Source organism: Rhea pennata, chromosome 3 (genome assembly GCF_028389875.1).
Source record: "Rhea pennata isolate bPtePen1 chromosome 3, bPtePen1.pri, whole genome shotgun sequence".
NCBI lineage: Eukaryota > Metazoa > Chordata > Aves > Rheiformes > Rheidae > Rhea > Rhea pennata.
The window spans coordinates 35470789-35496892 of NC_084665.1; the positions used below are offsets into that span (position 1 = coordinate 35470789).

Below are 26104 nucleotides of genomic sequence, written 5' to 3' on the forward strand. Positions count from 1 at the left end.
ACTCCTGCTGTGCAGATCCTCTGTATTACTTACACATGGCTTTTTTTTTTTGCGTGTGCGCATGTGTCTTTGTGAAAATCTCACTGCTGTTTCTGAACTGTCTTCTCTAAGGGAGTGGCAGTGCTGCAGTTTCACTAGAAAATATTAATGCATGTAAACATTTTTCAAATGGTGTTATATCTTCCTGCGCATACTTTGTTATATTCGCACAAATCTGAATAGATAGATAGATAGGTAAGCAGGGAGCAAGGATGGGGAAGCACGCAAGAGAGAGGGAGGGAAAAGGGAGTGAAATAAACACAAACCTGCTGTAATTCAAAACGAGGCAAAATCAGATTGTGTGCTTTGGCTAATTTTCTTATTCAGGTATTGATCCAGTGGCTGTTCCAGAGTCTATTAGCAGTCAGCCAGTGAAAATATTTCCCATCGGGGGCTCTGACCTGAGACGGGGGTGAATCTATAGCAATTTGTTCAAACAGAGGAAAGCTTTTTCCTCTGATTTGTATTCCAATTTGCACAGTGTGCAGAGGGGGGCCTCTTTGTGGGTGTTTGCAGGGTGGTGCTTATCAAATGGGAGTCAAGCTTGAGTCAAGTAATTGGCTGATACAAATGCCTGATCTTGGAGCTGAGCACCCTTCATCTACCTCTTTCAGTTATCTAGGTACTGTGGCCAGCTTGCATGCTGAAGGGAGCATCACAGCCCTATGCATCTCTTTGGCAAGGGAAGAGGCGCAGCGGTGTTGTCTCAAAGCTGCCCCAGGGAGGGGAGGATGACCCTGTCTAAAGAGGAATTGTTGCTCCATGAGGGAAGGTGCACATGTGCGCACACACAATCCCCTATATCTTACTGAATTTTAGCGTTGAGATATAAAGTACCAGCCTGGCAGCAATCCTGGAGTTTGAAGTCATTTTTTCTGCAGCCCAGGCCACTTAAATCTGTCTACCCTGAAGGGCAAGTCCTACAGGAGAGGGCTGAATTGCTTCTCTCCCTGTGGCCTTTTAAATAGCTGAGGATAGAGGTAGAGGCAAAGGTAGCCTCTGCCTCCTGCCCCTGTCTTCCCTCTGTACACCAGCAGTACCTGCTGAGGCTGGCTGTCTCCACCAGTAGGCTTCAGCCTGGACCAGCTGGGTTCACAAGTGCTTTGATCCCGATCGCCTCCTCTTGAGAGGGCCAGTGTGGGTGCTACCTCTCTTGAATTGAGAGTCCCAGTGCAAGAACTTCTGGGTCTTGGATGCTTTCTTGGCATCTGCCATAAGTCACCCGAAAACAACAAGCTTTGGACCCTGGCTTCCATTCAAAGGTGTACCCGGGGCGCTGTAAGGATGCAGAGCTTCCCTTCTTCTCCCAGTTGACTGCCTGTTAAGTTCTTGCTGTGAAGTAGTCTGGACGAGGAAACCATCTTAGCAGCCCTTAAATCCTGTACTTGTAACTACTAAGACCCTCAGTAATAGTGGAAATCACGGCAAGGTTAGCAAGGCTCAAGGTTTCCAGCATAGGTCAGAGAGTCACCAGCAGGCCTAATACCAACTGCTTCCTGCTGGTCCCTGTACTGATCTTGAGACCTCCTGATTTGGACCTATGTGCCTTGGAAACTGGGCAGTTGTAAAGCTGTGATCAGAGAAGTGGGACGGTGATTTGGAAAGCCCTGCTTGCGTATAGGTGTGTACTCTGTCTCTGAGAAGACCAGAAAAATGAGTGTTATGGTTGTCTCACTCATCGGCCTGGAATACCTAAGAACTGGATGAGGCCTCTGAAATTCTGGCTGACCAAGCTTCTGATCCTTAAGAAGATATTGGGCTTCCATATGAACTGGTGACACTACTTAGCCTGCTCCAGCTGCCTGCTACTCTATTATTTGCCCAAGTATGGGAGCCGAATGTGGAAAAATCCTCTGTGTAAAGAGGGCAGCAATATATACTGCATAACAGCAAAGGGTGAGGGCAGGGGGATTAATGGCTTGATTCTTCTAATGCTATTTGCAGCCTTTAAAATTGACTGGTGTTCTTCTCAGCCTTGTTATACTCACTTTAATTTAGTGGTGGTCCTAGAAACACTTATGCAGCGGAAGGGGGGAGGTAGAAAGGCAGAAATACATAAGTGTGTTAAATCTTAAGTCTGTTCAATTTTAAACCACAGATTTATTCCTGACTTGGCCGTAACTTTCAGGGAACTGGTCTGGATCCCGAGGAGAGCTGTAACCCTGGCTTTGGGAAAGAATGTGAAAGTTTATGAGGTTTTTAAAGCAGTTAAGCAGAGGTTCCCATAGCAGGTGGCGTAAGGGGAGTGTGTATAGGAGGAGGCAGTGTTTCGTAGTAGTTAGCAGGGTATTTAACTGTGTCAGGGATGTGGATTGTGCTATTGCTGCTTTTATAGGCAGCAGAAGGCTCATTAAGGTGCTGGAGGGAGGCCTGCCAGCTGGGGAGGGTGCAGGCTGCCGGCACAGAGCTGTCCCCTGCTTCTTGCCAACCTCATGCCTGAGGAAAGGAGAGCCTCATTCCCCCGGCTTATTGCATTGCCTCTGGACAACAAGCATAGCAAGCACTGCGCCAGGCTTTTAGAGCAAAGCATACCAGAGTGGGGCAATTAAAATCCAAGGTACCACTTGCTTGACATGCACCATTGATTGGTTCCCATCAGGAGCAAGAGTTTAAGCCTTTCACACTAGCTAATTAGTGTAATCATTCCTGCCCTAAGTGTGACAAATTCCCAGGGCTTTAGCAGAAAGAGGAATGACTTACCAAACAGAGGAAGATGTCAAGTTGTGGATCCTTCTCATTGTTTCGAATACATTGCCCTTTCATTTTAGTGTCTCCCTCTTCCCAGGTTATTAGACTGGCTGTAGAAGAAAACTGAATTGTTTCTGTTGTGTCTTTGACATTTTAACTGTCCTCTGCGGTGTTGGATCCCACAGCAAAGAAAGCAAGCTATCATTCTGAGGAGATGGAGCTAAGCTGGTAGCAAGTAGTGGGCTTGCTCCCATCGGGGATGCTGTGTACACCCTCAAGCACCAGTTTGACATGAGGTTGCAGGGGCAAGAGCTTGCAGAAACATTGTAAGGGTCTGCTTTGCCTTGAGAACCAGCCCCACAGCAGTATAATGTAAGGGGTTGTGGCTGACCCCCTGGCACCCAGCGAGGAGAGGGAGGAATGCAGAGTGTCATCAAGCTATCTGAGGTAAGCTGTTTCCTCCAATTAATGTTTTAAGTTTTGTAGTGTATACTGAGGAGAATGACTTGGAAGTGGCTACTGGGACATCTCTAGAGAGACCTGGGGTGTCCATGGGATGTGTAGTAGAGCCTGTGACTGTCCCCGGGATAACAACCTCTTGGTGTCCCTGCTGTAGTGTGAGACTGAGTGATTCATCGTGTTTCTTCCAGAAATTGTACCAGATTTCTGTCTGGCTGAGGACTGTAGAAAGTAGCACCTGCTTCCTTCCACCATCTGCACAGACCTATGTTCTTGTGTTTCCTTTAGCATCCCATACAGTGCGTTTCTGAGGGAACACCGCTGGCAGAGAGGGCCATTTCCCCTGAAATGCCAGAGGAAGCCTGTTCCTTGCAGGCTTTCACGTCCACATACCAGCCTGCCCACGTTGTTGGGGCTCGGTGTTGGGGGAAAGCAAGCCATGCGTGGTGTTTCCAGGCAGAAGAACCTGAAATTTCTTCTTGTCACAGTGCCCTGGAAAAGCCATTTGCAGACCTGGCAGGTTCAGGTGACCTCCCGAGGCAAGATGGGGACCGCTAGTGGGCTGCAAGTCCCCCAGTGCTGCCCACCCTCCTCAGCCTCCAGCGCCAACTGTCTTCCCTGGGTCTCTCACTCATACCTCCGATATGCGAACCAGGGTAGCGGCGCCCACCCAGCAGCACCATCTCCACGGGTGTGCGTACTAAGGGCACTTGGCTCTGTCCTTTCAGCTGCTGGGTTTTTGCCCTGTCTCCCCTCAGTTTTATCAGGTACTAGGAGCATCTGGTGCTTGGACAGCATTGAGGCAAGGCAAATGGTGAAACGTCTTGCTCGCTGTGCTGGTGGGAATGTGCAACATTAAGTTACTCTCCTGACTTGGCTGATTACATAGGGATTACTGAAAAAACACCCTGGGTTTATTGTTCAGTTTTGTTTGCTTGTGTTTTTTATGGCTACAGGAGGAGTTTAATATTTGGTGTGAGATTATATTTAATGTTTCTACCTTTCCCGCCCTACTCAAGTGTTGTTTGGTGCTGTAACACACCATTAAACTGCTGCTGCGCTCTGCCCCCGCATGGACATGTTTCTGTGGCAAGTGGACTAATTCGGGTGAGACAGACCATGAAACAGCCTGCAGGTGCTTTATTTTATGAGGAAGGAGGGAACGTGTGAAGAGAGGCTGGTAAATGGTAACGTGTGAGGATCAGCCTCCACTCTGAGGGTTCTGCCCCAAGTGACAGGCGCGAGTTTGCTGCAAGCCATGTGTTTAGTATCCAGAAACCTGTCATTGAAAGACTGGGGTGGGAGGCCTCGTGCCTTCCCTGGGCAGGATCCACACTTGTGCAACATGCGTCACTGGGATAACAGGAGAGCAGTGCTGGCAGTTGCAGGGAGGTGCAGCCTCCCCAACCAGTTTTTGTGGACATGGCAGTCAGGGTTTGCTCTGCTACTGCAAGAGCAATGTGTTGCCTCTACGCTGCCCCTTTCCCTTATTTCCTTCCTTCCCACACTGGGGTGTTTCACATGATGCAAATTTGCAACCCTTCCTAGTAAACACATAGCCTGCACAGCTCAGGTGGAATGAAAGAACCCACCACGTGCATGGTAAGGCTCCAGGAGTCTGAGGGGCTCCTTGCATCTAGCTTTTTTGGAAGTGAAAGAGCTGCAGCTGAGGAGGCAACTGGCCAGGGTGTGCTTGCAGCCTGCTGTGGACATGAGGCATTTGCACCCTGTGAGTTTCAGATAAGTACTGGTGATACTCCAGAAGTGCTGGCTCCTGCCTCAAGACACTGCTTTACAGCCCAAATGCCACCAGGCTGCCACACAGGTAACTAGCAGATTCTGTTTTAGCGACACAAAGAAGGCTTTTTTTGTCCCCTCCCCTTTTTATTCCTGCTTGCTCATTACTCCTCTCCTATCCGTGTCCTCTCTGTCAGTGAATCAGCTCATTCATGAGAGGAGTAAAGCCATTCATCTTCTAGCACCTCTTTTTCTAGGCTCTCTGGATGTTTTTCTAGGCTCACAAGCTGCTGAAGTGAGCAACTGGGGTAGGTGTCAGGAGGATGCTGATACCAGGCAACCTGTGCTAGTGTGTTCCGGATACTATGCAGAAAAAAAGGCCTTCAGGGCTGTGATGTTTTCTGTGCTGAGATTCCCTTTGTGGGAGGCTGGCAGACATGCGACTGGGCTATTTGACTGGAATTACAAGTATAAGCACCAAGGAGCACCAATGGCTGTACATTGCTGAAGACTGCTGTAGCTACAGGAACAAATAGGAGCAGAACTGGACCGGAACATCTACTCCCTGAGCATCCCAGGCATGTTCCTTAATCTGTGTGTACCCAGCCCTCTTATCCGCACAGCTACTGACCACCCTGCCAGGGTGGCACGAGCAACTTGTCCTCTCTGAATGGTCCCTTTGTGGATGAAAGGACTTTGTAAGGCTCAGCTGAGAAGCAGCAAAACAAATCTTTTCAGGCTGACTGCTTGCCTCAGCTGTTTGGCATATAGTTAGATGTCTAATAGACAGCTTTTCCCCTTTGTAGGAGAGTGATGATGTATCTGTGTTTCCCTCTTCCCCCACTCGCTTTCTCTGGGCACAGAGCAGATTCCCTTGAGGTGCCACAGCATCTCTTTCTGCAGTGCCTTCCTGCCTCTGGAGATGAGCAGCTGGCTATCAGCAGAGCCTGCTCCCTGGAAGCCGCCTCTGCTCCCAGTTCTAATGGGCCACCATCGTCACGGCCAGAAGCCAATAAAATTATGCAGTTTGTGGCCTACATACCCACTAAACAATGTAATCTCTGCGTGGCAAGAACAATGCATCACACAGGTCCACGCAGTTCACAGGATCTGTTGAACTACTGTTAATGGAGAAGGGATGCTGAATTGAATGCAGTAGCATTCACTGAGTGCTCTCGAGAGAGAGCAGAAGCTGTGTCCCATGAGGAGAACAAGGATTATGTGCCAAAATCTTGCTCAAATGCTCTTAACATACCCACAGGAGCATGGGGCAGCCTCTTGGCCTGCAGTAGGCATTGCAATATGATAATACAGCGAGGCAAGCCTTGCTCTGTCTCCTCAACCTGGCTCTGGTTTCTCCTCCCTGCTGCTCTGGAGGGTGAGATGGTGTCTCATGTGTCTTCCGGACATGTGAGGTGTCCTAGGCTGCAGCAAAGATGCAGTGTTTGCAGAGAGAGGATGTAGATATTCATCCTTGTGTCTCAGATCTTTGTCCTGCCCTTTTCAGTGAGCTTTCTCTAGCAGCAGCCTCCTTCTCCTGACTCGTATTTAAAAGCTCAGTTAACAGGGCACAAAGAAGAGCAAAACTGAGGGAAGACAGGAGTGTCCCCATGTCCCAGAGGTGCTTAGATCAAGGTGTCAGGACCTTCTAGTGAGATAGATATCTGTGACCTTTTGTTGTTCCTGTCAGGCACTTCACAAGCCTCAATGTGACACTGGCTAAGTTGCAAAGCTGTGTCTCAGCGGGTGACAGCTGCTCCTGCTGTCTTTCTCACTCTTTTTTCTCTGGTAACAGGATCTCCTTAAACACGTCCTTGCGTTTGCACTGTGACAAGCAAGAATAAAGTCAAACAGCCTGATGTGAAGCTCAGACTCAAATCTTAGATCTGGATTGTAGCTCTGTGTATACATCATCTTCTGCGTTTTGCCCAGGAGCAGTAGTACTAGCACTAAAAATATCCCTTAGGTAGCAGTCCTCCTGACATTGGGCTCTAGCGCGGCTGGAAATGCCCTAATTTGCAATATTTCTGGCCGAGGGTAGTTTAGTGAAAGCTTGTGATTGCACAGTACTCTGGCCACCTCTGCAGTTTGCTCTGTAAGAGAGTGTGTGGGATCTCAAAGACTTCATTATCTTGGGGTTTGCCAGATCTTTATCTAAAGTTATGTGGGCTGGAAATCTTGCAGGCCCAGACACATAAGATCACAAAATCAATTCTGCCATCTATTAAATAGGTGTAATTCCCATCGACTGTAGTGAAAGTTACAAATTTGCGATGGAAGTTGGAATTGGATCCATACATATTAGAGACAGAAAACCCATCACAGGTTTCCTCTGGACCTTTCTTCAAGGTCAGTGCAAGATTATTTCCAGGTGTTTGTGACCAGCTTATCACTCAGCCGAGAGTAAACTAGAGATGTCTGTGTCTCTTGTCGCTTTGCTTTACCATTAGGAACCGAAGTGTGACAGAGTAGAGAGCAGAGCCTACTGTCAATAGTTTAGTTTTTTCGTACATGCTTTTAAGTGTTTTAGTCTCTGATTTTTTTTTCTGTATATGCTTGGGGGTTTTGTTTGTTGTATTATGTTAAGTACTAAAAATACTTACATGAATTCCTCCTAGCAGACCTCTCCAGCCCCACCAAGCTGCCTTCAGTCTTGCCTTTCCATCTTCTGCTTTAGAAGAGGGCAGCAACATTGTCAAAGCCATGTGCCTCTTATCAAATAGCAGTGATGATACCGCTCTCTCATCACGTCTCGGATAGGGGCTCCTTCAAGCCCACATCCAGCATAGCACTAAACAAGAGGTGTCACTTTTAATATATCCCCTTACATCTGTGAGCACAAACACTTGCACTAGCTTATCTGTATGGAGGCACCGTGCTGAAGCAAAGCACAGGCATTCATCTTGGTGGGATGTGATCATTCCTAATGCTGTCCAGAGTCCTGAGCTCTGTCCTTGCTGCATGACAGCCAGATGAGGCTGGTTGTAGGGACAGGCAAAATAGGCACTTGGTGAGGAACAGCAGGGATGACACGGGCTTTGGTTTTGCTGCTCACTTTGTGCAGGCCGAAGCTCTCAGATTTAGGGCTGATGGTGACTGCTGTGAGGCAACCTCATTCCCCTGGGGAATAAGAGAAGCAGTCTTTGCCCTCCAGGGCCCTCTGTGCAATCCAATCTGTTCCTGCCACATCTAAGACAGCAACTGCCAAGCCTCAGACCCTCCACAATGTGTGTTAGTCTTGAATTTTCCTCTGCTTTTGGAAGCTGGAGCAGAAGGGCAGCAGCAGTTGTAGTGGTGCTCAGCTCTTCAAGACTGATCACATGGGGAACTACTGTCATTCCAGCCTTGCCTTTACTTTGTCATAGGCACTTGCTAAGAGCAGGATAGAAAAGGGCCAGTCTGGTATTGTTGGTAACTTTTTTATGATTGGTGTTTTAGCCACGAGCTGTCTCATGTCTGGACTTTGTGTAAGCTGCAAGCAACTGTGTAATCCTTCAGACCTGAGTGGGAGTCTGGCTATCTTTAAAAACAGACCAGATGTGGCTTGGCTGCTTCTCACAGCTTGTGAAATACCAGGGAAGCTTCAAAGTAATGGATGCCAGGGCTAATGACATCAAATGCTTTTACTGCCTCAATAAGCCATGCTCTTATGGTCCCTTCTCTGTTTGGGTGCCCTAGCTGTGTCAGGACCTGGCCAATTTTTAGAGTGGAGCTGAGAAGGAGGCAATAGTGATTTGTGCAGCTAGTCCTTCAGAAGAGGTGCAGGAGAGCAGCTGGATGACACAGGCTGATGGAATGGTCACATGTGGAACAGCAGGGAGCCCTTGAACTCCATCATGAGTTTGCAGAGATGGGTTCCAACTAGAGAAGCCTGACTCCATGTGAGCAGTCCTGAATGTAGAAGGAAATGGTCAGTACCTTCTTGATAAGAAAGAAGTTAATAAAGCTCGCTCTGTCCAAGCCAGAAAAAAACACCAGCCTTCCTGCTTGTTCTCCTATAGATCAGCAGAGACAAGGCAGCAGCTTTTCTGTACACACTCTTGGTAACAACAGCTCCTCATCCTAGACTCCTTTATACTCTAGAAAGAGGAGCAGGCTCAGGTTCCAGGTACCTGGCCATATTTTCTATCTTAAGCTCATTTCCACCTGTCCTAAGGTACTATTCCATGTGTCTTGATTATAAGTAGATGTACATGTGAAGGATCACTTTGGCCTGGTGAGAATTTGAACAGCCTCTTTTTGTCTGCCAGACAACCTGTATCTGTGTGTAAACATGTATGTACATGCACACATGCACACGCATCCCCTCTCCCTGGGCAAATCTCTGTGAACCTGCTGTATGTAATGTATCTGCTCCAGGCATGCTTGTGACCTTTAACAATACTCCCTAGAGCATACCTTAACAGATGCATCCATTGCCTATACAAACATGTATTTATGCCTGGGAGCACACAGTCCTCTGCCTTGTACCCCTATGTTTTATTCTGTTTGAAGGCAAGCTTCCCTGCTCTGATTGTGGTGTGCTGCTTGTTTCTCCCTCACACCAGCCTTTACCCTTAGTTCCTCACAAACCGCACACCTCAGCGGAGCGAACGGTGGTAGTGGTGGCCGTGCTGCAAGGATCTCTGCTGTACGAAGGTTGCAGTTCATTTCGGCTCAGCCCACGGCTCACGCCCTGGCCTTCAGGGAGTTGTGAGGTGAAGAAGAGCACTTACAAGGGTTTCATTAGAATTTTTCCTGGGGTCATGCGGAGCAAGAAGGATTTTTGCAGCCACTGAAAAGCTGCCGTTCTTCCATGAGTTCCTCGTGGAAAGTCTTGAGGAGACAGGAAGGAAATATTCTGAAAACTAGTTGGCTGTAGTTGAATGCTAGCATGTACTTATTTTATTGGAATAGGCTTTGCTAGAGGGATTTCTAAAAACTGTGAATTTCAAGGACTGAAAATATGCAAATTCCAAAATCTGAGATGACTTGAGTGGTGTTATGACCATCTCTTTTAGTGTTGCGCCTTAGTGTGATTGACAGCTATCTTGGTGTAAATCCAGTACAAATTTCTTTACCTCAGGACTGCTGCTTAAAGAACCATGTTAGTGTAAATGAGATCCAGTGCAGGCCTGTGCCACCCTGGAAAGGGATGGAAAACTAAGTTGCTCATTGTTTGTGATCAGAAGCAGGCTTTTTTTCCTGGGAGTTCTGACCAAATTCTAACTTAGATAATTATATTCTGCTTCCCTATTTCCCTCTGAAACATCAGACCAGTTTAGACTGCTTTTTCTCTTTCTAGCCTAAGCAGTTGAAAAATGGTTCTGCGCCCTGTTGACTAGCTGTGTTCTACCTCAGAGGAAGCTGCATTTCATTGCTGATAGAAGCAGCCCCTCTCCCCCCACCTGGGTACTTACAGCCCTTTTGGTATGACAAATGCTATAGAAATGTGAGATAAAGTGACTTTTCACAGCTGGAGTGCCTGACATCTCTACTCTGCTAAAGGCAAGTTGCAGAAGGTGACGAATTCTTCTTTGTTCCACAACACGTGCCGGCTGCCTTGGATGATTTTGATAAGAGTAACATGCTCTACAGGACTGGAGATGGGGAAAGAGGTGTCACTTGTATTTTGGTGGTACAAATGCCACTTGGAATAACAGGCTGCAGAAGAGATAAGAGATAAAGGCTGTGGAAGTGGAGTGCAGTGGGCATGATGTGGGGAGTTATGAACTGCAATATGGGGAGGTGGAGGTGTTTAAGACAGGTCTTTTTAATGGCTCCACACTGCATATATGCATCCAATTTTCTGTGCTGCACTTCTCAGCAGAGCAGCTGGTGATGCTAATCCTTTGCCCTTGTCAGTCTTGTGTAGCAAAGAGTAGCAGAGTACCTTCCAGTGAAGCACACCCAATTTATCTCCTCCCATTAAAACTGAGGAAGAAGAGGGAACATTTGACTTGATTCTGTACAGTGGGCAGAGAGAAGAAAAGGAGATGGGGACTGCCCTTTGAGTCTCAAAAGAGTCAGTGCAGAGGTAGGTGGTTTCTCAGGACTGAAAAATAAGTACCATGTTGCGCCTGTTACGTTAAGAAAGGTAGTTGTTTGGCTTCTAACCCCTTAACCCTTGTGGACTCCTTGGATGCCTGGCCTTTCCTGTGGTGGTATTTTTGGCTTCCCACCATTACTCACACCTCTGTGCAGAGAAAGGACAAGTCTGTTCTCTACTGTGGTTGTATATGAAGCTCAACCAAGACTTTTGATGATTGTGCCCTTTATTGTAATACCTGATGTGAGTTCAGATCCTCTTAGGACTTCAGGTGATTTAAAAACAAACAAACAAACAAAAAAACCCCCACAAGTATACTGCAAGACAGATGCTTTTGGGTGCAGTTTTTATACCCTTTCATATGGGGACAACTTGGGCTGAATGTCAGGTATGATATGAAGATCAAAGTAGCTGTGAGTCTGCCTCTTCTGGCCACTTAGAGCATCATCAGACTCGTTGCTGTGGAGCAGGCTGTGGGGAAGACTTTCTGATGACCTGGCAGGTACTGCAGGACTCTGTGTGATTACTTCAGCTGCTTCTCTAGCCTCTCTGAGTGTTGCTGTTGGTCCATTTACCCACGGAAAGTGTGTGTATATCTGTACATATGTACACAGGGTGAAGCCAGTGTCAATTTTACCTTTTTGGTGTGGGCCAGAAAGAATTGGCACCATGAGAAGCAATGTGAGCAAATGCAGTAAATCAGAACAAAGCCTGACCAACAGTTATGAAAAAATCTATGTGATTTGGACTTGCTGTTGGTTTTGGAGTCTGCTGGGGAGCTGCTCTTGCAGTCTGTTTGTGTGCAAAGGCCAGATAGCCATGCCTTTACCACTATGATACAAAAACACATGAGGTGGTCACAGGGAGCATCTAGAAGGCTGTTTTATTCAATGCATATACAAGGGGTTTTGAGAGTACTCAATTGCTCAGCATCTGCTGTGCTAGGCAGAAAGGTGGTACACAAGTAGCTGAAACAATTGCTAGCAGTGTTCCTTCTCTGAGAATTGTTCTCCAGGAGACTTTCCAAAGGCCTCTGCATCTCTATTGCACATACTAGTGGCTATCTTTGCAGTGCAACCACTTCTGCAGCCGTATTTGCTGGTGTTGTATTGGGAAGGCTGCCTGGCTTGGACTGCTATTGCAGAGTGTATGTTGCTGTTTGGGGGCCTGTTGTTGCAGACATTCTCTAATCACACTTTGTGCCTTCCAGTGCAGTTCTCTGATCGTGCTTTCACTTTTTATCCCTCACCTTATCCGAAAAGACGAGCAATGCTCATTCAGTTCTCACCTCTCCACTCAGTCTATTCGTAAGTGAAGCACTAGCCATCCTGTTACGATGGATACCATGTTCTTCATCTTGCTTTGCATAGGCTGAAGGCCTGAACAGTTCCTAGGGAGCCATAGCCTCAGTGGCTATTGAACTGGATGATATTTGAACTCCAGATCTTGAGATGACAGACTCCTTATCTCAGTCTTTGGAGGCAGCATGTGATCTGGGGCTAGGATGGAAAGAAAATGACTAATTTTTCACATTTTAAACTACTTGTTCTTTGCTTTTAGCTTTATAGCTTAGCTACTGCCATTGAGCAGCTAATAAGTGATCTTGCTTAGGCTGAAAGCCTGTTGCGCTAGGCACTGGATGAACATAGAACAAAGATGTGCCTTGAAGAATTTATGGAAAGAGAAGAGGCACAAATGGACACTTTGGAGATTTGGGAGAACAAGCAACCATGAGGTGATCTGGTGTTTTGTGAGAGACAGTGGTCTCCAATCTCATACTGATCAGTCTAGTAAAGCTGATATTGCTCATTTTACAGAGCTCCCAAGAGAGTGGCTGTTGCTGTGTAGGGCTGCTAAGCTGCCTGTGCTCTAGGGGACTTGCATCTTATACTACCAAATGAATGAGATTTCTTTACTCCTCCAGACTAGTGACTGGAGACCAGAGACTTGGGTTTGTAGGAGTGGGGCCCAGTGGGTGGGTTTCCAGCTTTTCTTTGGTGCTGTCCTCATTGGTGCAGGGTCCCTGAGCATGCTTGTGCCCAATTGCTCCCTGTCCATTCAGTTGCACAGGCAGGTGACAGGCAGGCTGCTGTCGCCTTGTTTAGTATTTTTAATTGCAGTGTGAGTCTGCCTGGGGAACCTAAGGATTCTAGTTACCCAATATCAGCCTTAAGGTTAATGCACATTTATTGCCAAAAGCAAGAAAGTATTTGGCACTGTCTTGCAGACTGATGGTATCAGGCTTAATTAATGGAGAGCAGGCTGTGTCCCACATCCACCTCCTCATTCTTCCTACCAGCATCATCTTAGATTTGTTTTTAATTATTTTTATTAAGTGTTGCACAGAACAGTAAAGCTCACATCAGACTACTGAGGATATTAATCCTTTGTATTTCTCTGATATGTTTCATCTAATGATGGAGAATTGTTTTATGAATATTAATTATGAAGCTTCATAACCCACCTGTGAGGAAGGTAATAACCACAATAATACTTAGCACTTACACAGTGCTTCACATCTTCAAAATGTTGTATAAACAATAAGCTTTAAAATACCCTATGCAACAAGGTAGTGTGATTATTCAAATGACATACAGGGAGACAAAGGTATACCAAGAGGAGAATTTGCTTGCCTACGGTCACAGATCAAGTCGATTACTGACTAGCACTCACTGAAGTTTATTCTCAGTTCCTGAATTTGTCTCCCAAGCTGTCTTTTATCCTTTTTGTTATAGCTGAGCAATGAAATATGAGAGATGTAGAGGATGAATGCCATGAACTGAAGAACAGAAGGTCTGTCTAACTGAGCTTAAAATACAAAATCCCTTGTCTCTTTGGTGGAATCTGGGTAGTTGGGCAGAATAACTTTGTGGTTTGTAAATGGCTTTTCAGATCTCCTTGTTATCAGTGCTAGATGGTGACTGGTGGTTTGGAACATTGCTGCTGCCACAAGTGGAATCCTTATACATTTAGTGAGCGGTTTTCCTACCCTTTCAGTCAGCTCCCTGCCCCTGTCATTGGCAGGCAACAGCAGGAAAAGCATGGCTGATAACTGAACTTCTCGTTCACCACGGGTTTTAGGACATAATCAAATCAGGACAAAAGCTTGAAGGCTTGGTCATTGTAATATGTGGTTCAGTGGCTTTTTTTCTGGGTGCTCAGCAACACACATGCTCATTAGACTGTGGAAAAGGAGCAGCCCCTGGCCTGCCTATTGCTTGAACAAGGCAGGACTTCTTTCTTTCCACCTGATTTCACAAGCTTGTCCAGGCCAGCTCACACCTCTCCAGATGAGGAGCAGCAAACACATTTTCCCAGATTCAGCTGGTTCTTAGTTGCTCCCGCAATGCAATTTATACCAGAAGTACTCTTTTGTCATAGTAGGCTTTGGAACACCCCAAGATAAACACACTACCCATCTTAAAAAAATCCAGCTGATGATGCCTTGGTAATTATAGATACGTCTTTTGGGACAAATGCCAGGAAATAGTTCCACAATCCTTCCCAGTCCATAAACTGCTGAGCTCCCAGGGGCTTATGTTTCTCCTGGGCATAACCAAATCTGTAGCCTTTCCCCTGTGCATGGAGACGGCCAGGGCTGAAGCAGCAAGATGAGGTCAGTAGTAATGAAAGGGAGAATACAGTGTGCGTTCTTGCTGTGAGAGGGAGGCTGCTCTGGGTGGTGTAGTAGGTCCCTTTCAGTGACTACAGCCTGTGTTCCTGTACATGGGGAAAGCTGCTATGATAGATTCGTACTTACAGGGTACTGGTTATGGCAAAATCAGAGTATGCTGAAACTCAGTGCAAAAGTAACTTTTAGAAGGTAAGTCAATTTCTTGTGTTCTCTAAATCATGCTGAAATATCTGTCTGATGGGCAGCCTGTTACCCAAGAGACTTGCTCTCTAGGGGATGGCAGTTCGATTTTTGCACACTGCAGAGGCTCGAGTAAGCATGTGTTTTGGTAGGTTATGTCTCTTTCCCTTTTCAAATGATTTTTTTCCTTTTCAGTGGGAAGTCCACTGTCTATTTTTGTGTTAATTTCTGTCTGAGGTTGTTCTGTAGCAGACTTGGTTAGCTTAGGACTTAAAATAGGCTAGTTTAGGATTTTGCTTTTCTTGGGAATTTGCATTTCTTATGCCTTCCTTCAGAGACCAAGGGACTGTCCTGTTCTCCATGGGATGGGCTGCTCTATATCATTCCACAAGCAGCCAAAAGCCCAAGAGTGTTTTAAATAAAACCTCATTTCTTAGTAAAATCAAGAGAACATCAAATGAACCTGAGGATAAGTGATTTTAAAATATGCTGAGGTCTTAGCCTGCCCTTGGCCTTGCCAAAGTAGGCCAAAGCCTTTTCACTTGCAGAAAAGAGAGTCTGAGAACAAAAGTCTTTAAAGAGCTTGCCTCTTCAGACATGCTTCCTCTTAAAGCTAGTGCCTGTCAGCATTTCTGTCTCTCAGGACTTCATTTCCTTAGTGTCAAAGATCATCTTACTTTCTTTGCAAACCTGTCAGGTAGACCCTGGCTACTTTAATGTGGCCGTATTAATCCCAAATTCCCTGTTGTGCAAGCATCTCAACAATACCTTTTGCACAAGCACATGATCTCAGGCAGAGAATTAATCTCTGTCCCTGTCCCCTGGGCAGTCAGCCAGCTGAGAAATTGTTTTAAACACTGTCTCATATGCATTAGTACTTCCTCAATTTCCTCTGCAAGTCTCTGATGTTTCAGAGGATCTTTTGACTCTGCACAGATGATGAGTAACCCATTCACAACCTTGCTTTGTGGAACTTTTGCTCCAAAGTTCACTGCTCTCGATCTTTCACCAGGGAACAGCCGTGCCAGCATCAGCCTGCCTTGCCTCTCCTTGTCCGTCTTTTAGTTGTAAAGTACTTAAAGTTTTCTGAAAAACTCTTTACTAGTGCATTTTCCTTCTTTCCTCTCTTTTTCTCCTTCCTAAATAGATAAATTGATGGATAAATTGTTTGCGTTGATGCAACTGTTTATCAGAATAAACTCCAGCAGCCACTCCATGATGTAGCAACACCAGAGCTACCTTCATTTTACAGGGTCTGGAGAATACTCCTGAGACCAATAGCTGTCTCTTTGGTTGAAGAGGGCTCTTTGTTACAGAGTGGCCCAAAACCCGTCTTCCCATTTTCAGGACCAGTCTTGCAGTTAGTTAATCGCATATACATCCAAATAGTGGCCCTAGTTGTACTGGGAGTAGCTGCAGTGGAAGTGTAGCTATGGGACACCAAAGCAGATAAGTAGGCACTGAAGAGACTGAAAACAGACCTGTGTTTCATCATTTCTGGAAGTTTTCAGAGATGCCACTTGTCTGCTGGGAACTTACTCCCCCCATCTCCTCCCAAGGCTCCTGAGCGACAAGCGGCAGGATACTGGACTGAAGAGTGCCTGCCTAGGAGAAGCAGTGGGGCCAGATGTGCTGCACAGCTGGAGAGGAGTGGATGGAAAAGCTATTAAAGGGACATGGTATAAACTGCTACAGCGCCAAGGATATTTCCCTGTGTGAACAGTGTGTGGCAGATGTGGTAAGATGTAAAAATGCTCCCTATGAGCCGAGAGCTGTGCGGGGTGAGGAGGGCCCCGTCCACGCTGTGTCATAGCAGCTGGCAAGGACTGCCCGAATCTGAGCGAGCTGTGAAAGCCCCTGCTCTAGCGTTTGTGTGCGAGGCAGCAGATGGGAGTAAAACCGGAGTTCCTGCATCGGGATCCCCTCCCCCCTGCCAAATGCTTAAAATCAGTCATAAAAATATAACGACCCGACTCTGACACGTGCACCACTGCCCTCTCCTGTGTGCATGGGGGGATGCTGGATGTGAACACGGATGACTGAGAAACGTATCTGGCACTTCTGGCTGGGGCAGAGGGACCAGTGCTCTGTGTCCATCCATGATCCTGAAGTCCCTGGGTGTCCACAGCATGTGGGGACACCCGTTGCCTGTGAGGACATGCATTGCCAGGAATTCCTGCCTGGCAGCTTTTAAGCTGTGACTTGCTGCTTTGAGAAGGTGCAAGTGGCAGCTCCGATGTTAAGGATGAGTTTAACTTTGCACATAAACCAGGGATTCGATCTCTTTGTTATGTGTGAAAAATGCACCTTTCTTCTGCAGAACTACAGCGCTTGCTCTTTGCTCAAAGAAAGAATTTGCAGAGAATTTACAAGTCAATCTATTAATTGGCTTAAATTAAGATTAATTTTTAAAAAGTGTCCTTAGTAAGGAATTTAGAATTTGTCAGTCTTTTGTCTGGAATTAATTAATAGCACCGGCTTTTCAAACATGGCATGTAATTAAAATTCATTGAAATCTTATGTCTTGGCTAAATTTGAAGAAAATAGGTTGTAATTAAACAAAGTTATTAACAGTTACTATATCTAATTATTGTGACTACATGATTCTGCTTAGGGTCAGGTGGGAGATCATTATCCCAAACTCAGATGCATCCAGGAGTTGCAATGAGAAGTAATTAAGACAGGAGATATGCACAGTTGAAACACCCCAAATAATGCCAACTCTCCACAGTTGTGATGCCATACAGCAGCAACATTACCACTAAGATGTATTGCCTCCTGTGGCTCCAGATTAGATGATATTGGTATGGTTAAGGATATTATGCATGTTCCTTGTCCTTCTCAGCCTTTGACATAATGACCAGGAGAGGAGTAAGTACGTGTTCCCTTACCCTGCTATGTCTGGAATTCTTTTTTCAGTGTAAGCTTAATTGCATTTCCTGGGTTAGTTATTCTTACCCCAAGGAATAATTGCAAGATTCCTCTTTTGTAACTCTTAAATCAGTTACTTGTACTTGTCGCTTTTAACTCTATTTACACCTGATTGCATATCTTTCAATGAGATAGCAGAATGCCTCTGCATCCCTACCTGCATTGTGTTATCCTTAATGCCAGCTGCAAATGGTGGTACTTCCTACAGGTAAAGATTTTTCCTCTGCCCCTTCTTTCCTTCCTCTCTGTCTTTATTAGCAGAAGAGCAGAAGAGAGAGAAAACAAAGACCTGACAAAGATGAATACACTCTGAATCAAAGCCCTTGGAAATGCTTCTGTCAGTTAGTTACCTTCCTAGCAAGAGTGGGAGTTTTCTACAAAATTTCCCTTGAACTATTCCTTCTCTTGCCTAGAAAAATGTCAAAAAAACTCCGACAAGAGCATTTTAAATGGCATTTATCTAGCGGTCCTTTGTTGCCTATTTTGCTACAGCTAATTAAAAGAGAAAAGCCTTTTAATATTTAAGCGCCATTAACTTGGCTGAATTATTAAATGTCAATTTGCATTATGTGCATAAAAGGATCAATAAACAAAGAGAATAAAACAATGGAGATGGCTGGAGTTAGGGAGATGTCAGCTCCTCTTATTGGGACTGGAGGGAATCGCTCGCTTGGCTGCTGGGTTGTGGTTATTAATTATTGGTACTCGATAGGGAAAGAATGAGGGACTTCTTAGGACTCTTCACACAAGGCACTGCAGGGAAGTAAAGGATGCTGTCAAGATAAAACATTATTTGACTTGATTTCCAGGGGTGTTGCACAGCCCCAGTTGCCTCAGCTTTGCTGACAATTTGCAGGCATTTCTGTGCTGTGCTCTCTTCCTTTGGGGTGGAGTTGAGCTGTCATATTTGCTTTTGGTAAATGGTTCTCTAAGCCATTTTGTTTGCTGCCATTAGTCTTTGGGCTCAAGTTGCTTATGCTGGAAAAAAATAATGGGAAAAAAATCCAGTGGGAATCAGTTTTCTTTTAATAAACCCTCCTGATCTGCACAAGAAGTTTCCTTTCTCTTCTCCCTGTGAGCGCGAACTTAGTGCTGTATTAGGCAGCCCTGGAGCCTAAAGGATGGCCTTTGCGTTTTGAGGCACTAGACTAGAATTAGGAAGTTGGGGATCAATGTCTGGCTGTACTTCAGCCTTCCAGTCTGACTCTGGATGTGCCATTTTGTTTCTCTAGCTTTCCCAGCTGGCAGTGTGCAATAGCGGCGTTTCCTCACATAACAGCGCTACTTGAGGATAAAAGCCTCAGTGTCTGGTGAGAGCACAGAGCTGCTCATATTTCCGCCAAGGTGCTATATCACGAGCCACGTGCCCATCTGTAATCCTGCTCTTGCTGATAAGCACCTGCCATAGGGGTGCCAAGTCCCCACTGTCCCCGTGGTCCTTGGCGTCCCTGCCAGGGTTGTCAGTGAGTGGTTGTGCTGGGATGTGTGCTGTGGTTGCCTGTCCCCCACGAAGCAGCTTGAGCCAGAGACCTGACCTTGTATGGCCGCTATACTTTCATCTGCGAAGAAGCAGCTTTGCTTGTTGGTGACCTGGGGTGCCTTTGGGCCTAGGCACCACTGTGCTTAGAGCTTTGAATAGAAAGTGCACTTTCCCTGCTGCCTGCTACTTTTCAGTAGCAAAACTAGGTTTTCAGATACTTGAATTGAAAGGTAACATTTGTGCTTCCACTTCTTCCTAACTGTGGCAAGAACAAAATGGAGATACACAGCATTCAGTATTTTAGTATCTTTCCTGCTGCTCTTCTCACCCTCTTATTCCCAGAGCAGTCCCCTCCTCCCTCCAGTCCATGATTGAAATAGCCTTTCACTTTCTGTGGAGGTTGGGTATAGCAGCAGGTAAACATGGCCATTTGTTGAATGTTCCTCCTGTGTGGAGGAAATGTTTGCTCTGCCATCAGGGTGTGATTGCCCACACATCCCAACGCCGGCTTTGAACTAGCTAGATTGGGCCCTGTAAGCCATGGAGCCGTGACAGGTGAGAATTTAGTGTAGGTTAAGTGCCTGAGTATTTACCTAATTTCTCAGATGGGCTTTGTGGTCTGCATCGAGCTCTGCCTCTGCAGAAGCTCTTCTGACAAATGTGGAGCTGGGTCGGCCATGCAAACAGTGAAATCTGCAGAAGAGCTGAGGCACTAACTGATCAAAGCCCAAAGTGCCCTTCTTCCCTTATGCTCCGCCAGGTGCCTGTCTTCTGGGCAGCAACGCTGAATGTGCAACGCTCCCTTTGGTCCTCCATTTCGAACAGTCCTCTCCTTGGGCAGCTCTTTCACTTCTCCTAACATTTGCCAGACCCCAGTTTCCACCTAAGTACTGGGCCCAGACCTCAAAGTTTAGCTTACTGACCAGCATCAGCTGGCTTTTCCTGGAATTATTTCTATTCCTTCCCAGTGTGAGTTAGTCTGCCTTGATTTGTTCCTGGTTTGTCCTTTGTTCTTCTCCTCGTCTGTTTTTCTTTTCTTTCTTTCTTCCTTCCTTTTTTTTAATACTCTTGATGTTGGAATCTCTCTGTCTTCATGTGATTCCAGAAATGGTTTTAGCACAAGTAAGACATGAGTGAAATCCTCATTTGGTCCTTAGCAAAGTCTGTAGCATTCTCTGTGCATCCTGCCAGCTGGGGAGCCATTTTCAAAACTACTGTGTCTCTCTTTCCCTCTTTTAGCGATTCAGGAGCCGCAGCTGTTGCCTGATGCTTTTTTCCCTTTCTGATATGAAAAGGAGCCTGTAGTTATCCATTGACTGTAGTTCAGGCACCTTTGCTACTAATCTAGTTGACAGATGATTAGCAAATTGACATTTTTTTTCTTCCCTTTGAAGGGATGAAGAGTCTGTGTTGTGCTCTCCTTTCATCCCCTGCGTTAAATGGTCTAGCAATAAAACAACAGCTGAGTTTCAAAGGCGCTCAGGCCTCTTTGTTGAAAAGTCACTGCTGTACCAAAGTGGCTTAAAATAGTAAAAGGGAAAGGAAATGGAACAAGCAGTGTCGACAGTGACTTTGGGAATGAGCTGATCTTGAATTCAGGGAAGAGAGGAGAGAGGTAAAGCCCTTGGGACCACTTGAGCAGAGCACGTTTGCTTACAAAGGCTATTAGGTCCTGGAGACACTGTCTGTTGAACTCTGCTAGCTGCACTAGCGGGTGCATCACACAGCTCCTCTGTGGGATGGAGGGTAGATCTCCTGGCTGAGTCTGGACATGCAGCTTCAGTCAGTCGCCCATGCTGGGAGGAAGGGATGAGAATGCTGAAGAGGAATGCACGAGATGTCTGAAGAGCAGGTGACTTGTGCCTTGGTCCGAATCAACTCTTACGGGTTGGTTCTGGTGCCCATCTGGAGCCTAGATGTGGTGGCAGCCCAGGCCTTGGTGCAGTACTTGCAGGAGGGCAGTAGCTGGGGGATTTTGTGTGTGTGTGTGTGTGTGTGTGTGTGTGTGTGTGTGTGTGTGTGTGTGTGTGTAACCTGCTCCAGATTAGCTTTTTGGAGTTTTTTGATGCCTGTCATTCTTATTTCTGTCTATGAAGGAGTTTTCATTGCTATGGTAGAAGTGGGATCTCAGGCTCAAAAAATGAATTGGGTAGATTGAACCAAATACAGATTTTTCCAATCCACTCCAGAAGATGGTTTCCCTCTCCTTTTCTGCATTTTAATGATATTAGCAACCTGTAAGTACAGAAGTCTCATAAACTTTCCAGATTATGGTAATAATAACATTGTACAATACATTGCTGTGGGAATAAAGTTATTTTATTCTTTTCAATTTCATTCTGTTTTAATGTGTAAATATATCATGTGACAACATAGTTGGAAATCTCAGTGTAAACACAAGGGCATTGCAGGCCAGCCTTTTTCAGAGGATGGCCTAATGCTGTGTGTTCAGAGGCTGATTTCCCCCCCCCCCCAAACACCCCTTGGAAAGCAGTTGGCTCTGAATATTTGATTGGCCTGGTTGCTCTGGAGAAGAGCAATTTTTATCGGGAGCCTTCCCTGAGCTGATCTCCCACCTGGAAGTGGAACAGGGGTGATGGTGCATCTGTCCCTGAAAATGTTGGGGGAGAGAAAGGTGGGGAACAACCTGGCCTGTCCCCTCTTTCTCTTTGGCCATCCCAAAGAGAAAGGGATCCAGAGGTTATTAGAGATCTTTTTTGGGGGATCTTTGGGGCTTTTCTGACCCAAAGTGTCAAGCTGAGAGGTATTCTGCTTCAGCAAAACTAGTAAGGAAGGTTCTATTTGTGCAAGGCACATTCTCAGTGGAGCACTGCTGAAAACACCCAGAATAACTGCTTCCATTTCAGCCACTTGGCCTCATACTCCAACCTTTCTTGTCCTTCCTAAGGGACTTCTTTGAAACTCTGTTTACTCTGACAAGCATAGTCCTGCTGTTCTGTTATGCTGGCAACGCACAAACTATCTGCGTGCAGAAATCCTCCAGGAGACCTGGGATGATGTCAAACAATAATGTATTCTTTTCTGTTCAAGCATGTTGGAAGCGCAATCAATCCTCATGATCTTCTGCCTATCTGTAATATGGTATATGAGGTGACTTTCTCAGTCTTTCTGTATGCTATGGCAGGCTGAGCTTGGAGCCAAGACCTCCTGGAGTCTTGTCTTGTGATTTAATGTGATCCCTTGAGAGTCAGGTTGGTGCTTTGCTCAGCACATCCCACTCTGCTCATGTCAAGTTTTAACCAAAGGCAGAGTTTCCTCAGGCTCCTATTCCATCAACTTTTTTTTTTTTTTTTTTTTTTTTTTCCTTCCTCCAGGACAACCACAGGTATTTTGATCTCCCCTTTGAGAGACCTCGGTTCAAGCAGGGTTTAAGGCACAGATGAAACTAATCTTTTTCTTGCTGAGGACCCAGTGCTGTGATTGCAAGAGAAATACTACAGCTTGATGAGTAGTGGGGATTCATTTACAGTGATGTCTGCTTCCTGTGACTACAGCTGAGGGTCATATGGAAGGTAAAAAAAGCAAGTTATAAAGACATCTGTGAATGATACTAGATATATATAGCCTTGCATCTGAGCTTCAAGGCAGCCCAGTGGGTTCAGGGAAAATTTTTAGGACGGGAGGGCATAGTAACATAAGACAAAATTATGTCAGAGGGCTTATCCTTAGGATTGTAGTTTTGCTGTAGACTAGTGCCATATGATGCTTCGTACTGCAAAACAAGGATTAGTTTGAAATACATTTCTTCTGAGCCCAGAGAGGAAACAATGATGATGAAGCACTTTGGCACTAGAATGGTATCAGAAAACCTTCAACTCTTGTGGCATTGAACTTCATGCTTTTGCATGGGAATTTCCCCATGTAGAAATGTCTTTAGGCAGGTGGCAGGAAAGGGTTAAACAAAATAGGAGAACATATGAGTGTGGGATGGCCAAAGAGAAAAAAGTATGCAGGCTGAAAGACTTGAGGCTAGAGAGATGGTATACTGTGTGGGGTAGAGCAGAGCAACTTAGGGAAATATTTAACTGGGAGTGAGAGCAGCAGATAAAAATTCTGATTCTCCATGGAGTAGTTGGAAGTTAGCTTTTGCATCAAGGTTCTGTTTGCAAAGGAAGAATAGAGGTACCAGCCAGCAAACATAGCCCAGAGAAGTTGAAGAGAGTTAGTAGGAGCCTTGTTGCAATGAGGCGCAGGACCCCACTGAAATGCAGACAGCACAGGTCAAAGGAAGGATGTGGTACAAGATGGAAAGGGATGGAGTGTCTCTTTTAATCAAAGAGCAGGGATTTTTTGGTCATCGTGAACTGGGCCACGGCACTCTGAGGGATGCTCTGCGTAGTGTGTGTAGGACAGAGGTGTGATGGCAGGTCTGCAGAGAACAGATCCGAGTGCCGAGACAGCACGAGGGACTATCATCTGGATGAAGGGATATTGGCAAAGTTATGCAGGCATATGACTTGCTCCTCTGCCCTGTTTGTTTGATGAGCTTCATGTTGGTTTCTCTTGACAAGTCACTATTGTACTTCAATTAAAACATATAAACATACTGTATATTATTTGCATACATGCACACATATATGCATGCACACATTCTGCTTGCTGCTTTCTTCTTGTGTGTTCAACAAGAATCTGCTGCCCTCCAGGCAAGGAATGGTCTCTCATCTGCTCAACCATCTTCATGAAGCTTTGACTGTCGGTTTCAGTATTTCATGGTGATCAAGCGATGGCAGGCGTGTTCCTAGGAGCCCTGCAGATGGTGAAGGCAGGAGAGGCTGAGGATTTTCTCTGTATTTGTTCCATCATATTGTTCCAATAAACACGCTGTTTCTGTTAGTTAACAGTTTGGATGGTAATAAGCGTAGAGTGATTTTTGTCAATGAAATGCCACCAAGCTGAAAGGACAGAAGGGGTGTGAAAAGAGGGAGGGAATAGCTTGCTGCATACTGAGTGCTCTTGCCCCAGTGCTGGGTGACTGTCACAGGTGAGGGAACCCCAGCAGCAAGAGCAGCTTGCTGCCTTTCAGCCTTGCAGCCGTTCTGCATTGCTGCCGCTTGGTTGTTGCATCGGAGCGACACCAGTTTATGCAGGCTGACCTCAAGGGCAGATCTCCTCCTCTACTCAAGCTGAACTCGCTGCTGGTGGATTAGACCAGTATAAATCTGAGCACTTCTATTTCCCAGGTGACTGTGTTTGGAGCATTTTTGTCATCCCCGTGGCTTAAAAAAAAAAACCCGTGAAGCTCAGCTAACCTTGGGGGAAAAGTGGGTGCTTGGTTCAGCTTTATTAGGTTGTGCAAAACCTGTACTTGGTTCAGAAGGCTTACTAAGGCTCTTTGCTTTAAACTCTTTGATCATCTCCTCTGTAGCTCTGTATTTCACTAATGGGAACTAGAGCTGTGACACTAGAGACACCTGGAAGCACTGTAGCAAGATAGGCAAGTATACCCCAGGGGACTCTCACTGAGGTACCAATTCTTAGATGCATTTGTGGGTTTCTCTGTTCCTTGAAGCGTGACCGGAGTTTTCCCCTTCAGCAAGCACAGGTGTCCCACTGGGCTGCACCATCACCTTCAATATATCACAGCTGCTCTGGTGATCACATGAATGTTTTTGCAATAAAGAGCCAAGGGCTGTTCATGTGGGCCTCCAGAGCTGAGAAGCTTTTTTTTCTTTTTTTCTTTTTTTTCCCCCTATAAGATCCTGTTCTCTGAGAGATTGTCTTTCCTTGTTGCAGGTTAGGGCTACACTGGTACCTAGCTATTGTTCTGGGACCAGAAGCTTTTCAGCTTTGCTCTGGGAAATTTCTTTCCGTATATTTTTTTTCACTGTATTGGTCTCTGCTCATTTTTCTGCCTAAACTGGCAGCAACTGGGCTCTGCTTAGTGTCCTACAAGGAGCAAAGAGCCCTGGAGAATACAGTTCCCCTGCTGCTTCAGAGACTGTTTCCTCTGGGTCAGGACTGAGATATATTGCTTTGTAATTTGGTGAAGGCTTGTATTTTCTGCCGAGTGTGCTATGCCTGTTCTCAGGAAGCATGCTAAGAGCCATACAAAGCTTCAAGGCCCTTTTGGATACTCCTTGGTAGTTATCCAAGCCCCCTGCAATGTAAATCATAGTCATCAGATTTGCTTAGACAGACACAGAGCAGCTATGATTTCACCAGCTTCCTGCTTTAACCACTCGCTTATACTCTGAAGGGATGAGAGCAGGGGTATCTTCCATTTCCAGCCAATACAGGATGATCTCACAGTGAAGCTCCGTGTTCTGCTCTTCAGTCTCTAGAACTGCTAATCTCAACAGGACTAAAAGTTTTAAAACAGCAGTTGATACCAACTGCTCAGCAGATGGGTAGAATCTCTCAAATTTCCATCCCTTGGCACTTTTGTGTGTCTCATATCTGGTGCTGATGATTTTTCCCCCCTTTGGCTTTCCCCCGGGCTGCTCTTCCACCATGCCACGTGAGCAGCCACCTTGGTCAGTGGGTTACAGGGGCTGTGGTGATGCTTGTTTGCCCCCCCCCCCCACATTATTTTTATTTATTTATTTATTTATTTATTTATTTATTTATTTATTTTTACCTCTTCTTCCCTTTCCGCAGCTCCTGCTCAGGCCCAAATCATACATGCTGGGCAGGCGTGCGTGGTGAAGGAGGACAACATCAGTGAGCGTGTTTACACAATTCGAGAGGGGGACACACTGGTTCTGCAGTGTCTAGTCACAGGACATCCCCGGCCACAGGTAAGCTTTCAGTTTCGCTTGTCACCCGCACTCCCCATGGCATGTCTCTGCTTTCACCACGTAGAAGAGCATTGTGGGCAGTGGGGTTGCCCAGTATATTGAAGTTGACTCCTTCTCTTTCATTTTTTCTGGGCTCCTTATCAGGTTCTGCAGCACAGAAGCTGGATTTC

General features: G+C 45.9%; 1 protein-coding gene across 1 annotated transcript in view; it reads left to right on the plus strand.

Moving 5' to 3' along the window:
- MDGA1 (MAM domain containing glycosylphosphatidylinositol anchor 1) overlaps positions 1-26104 on the plus strand; it is a 141071-nt gene that overhangs the window by 16933 nt on the left and 98034 nt on the right. The window contains exon 2 of the mRNA XM_062573615.1: positions 25795-25934. Coding sequence (XP_062429599.1) covers positions 25795-25934 — 140 coding nt within the window. The remainder of the gene's footprint in view (positions 1-25794; positions 25935-26104) is intronic.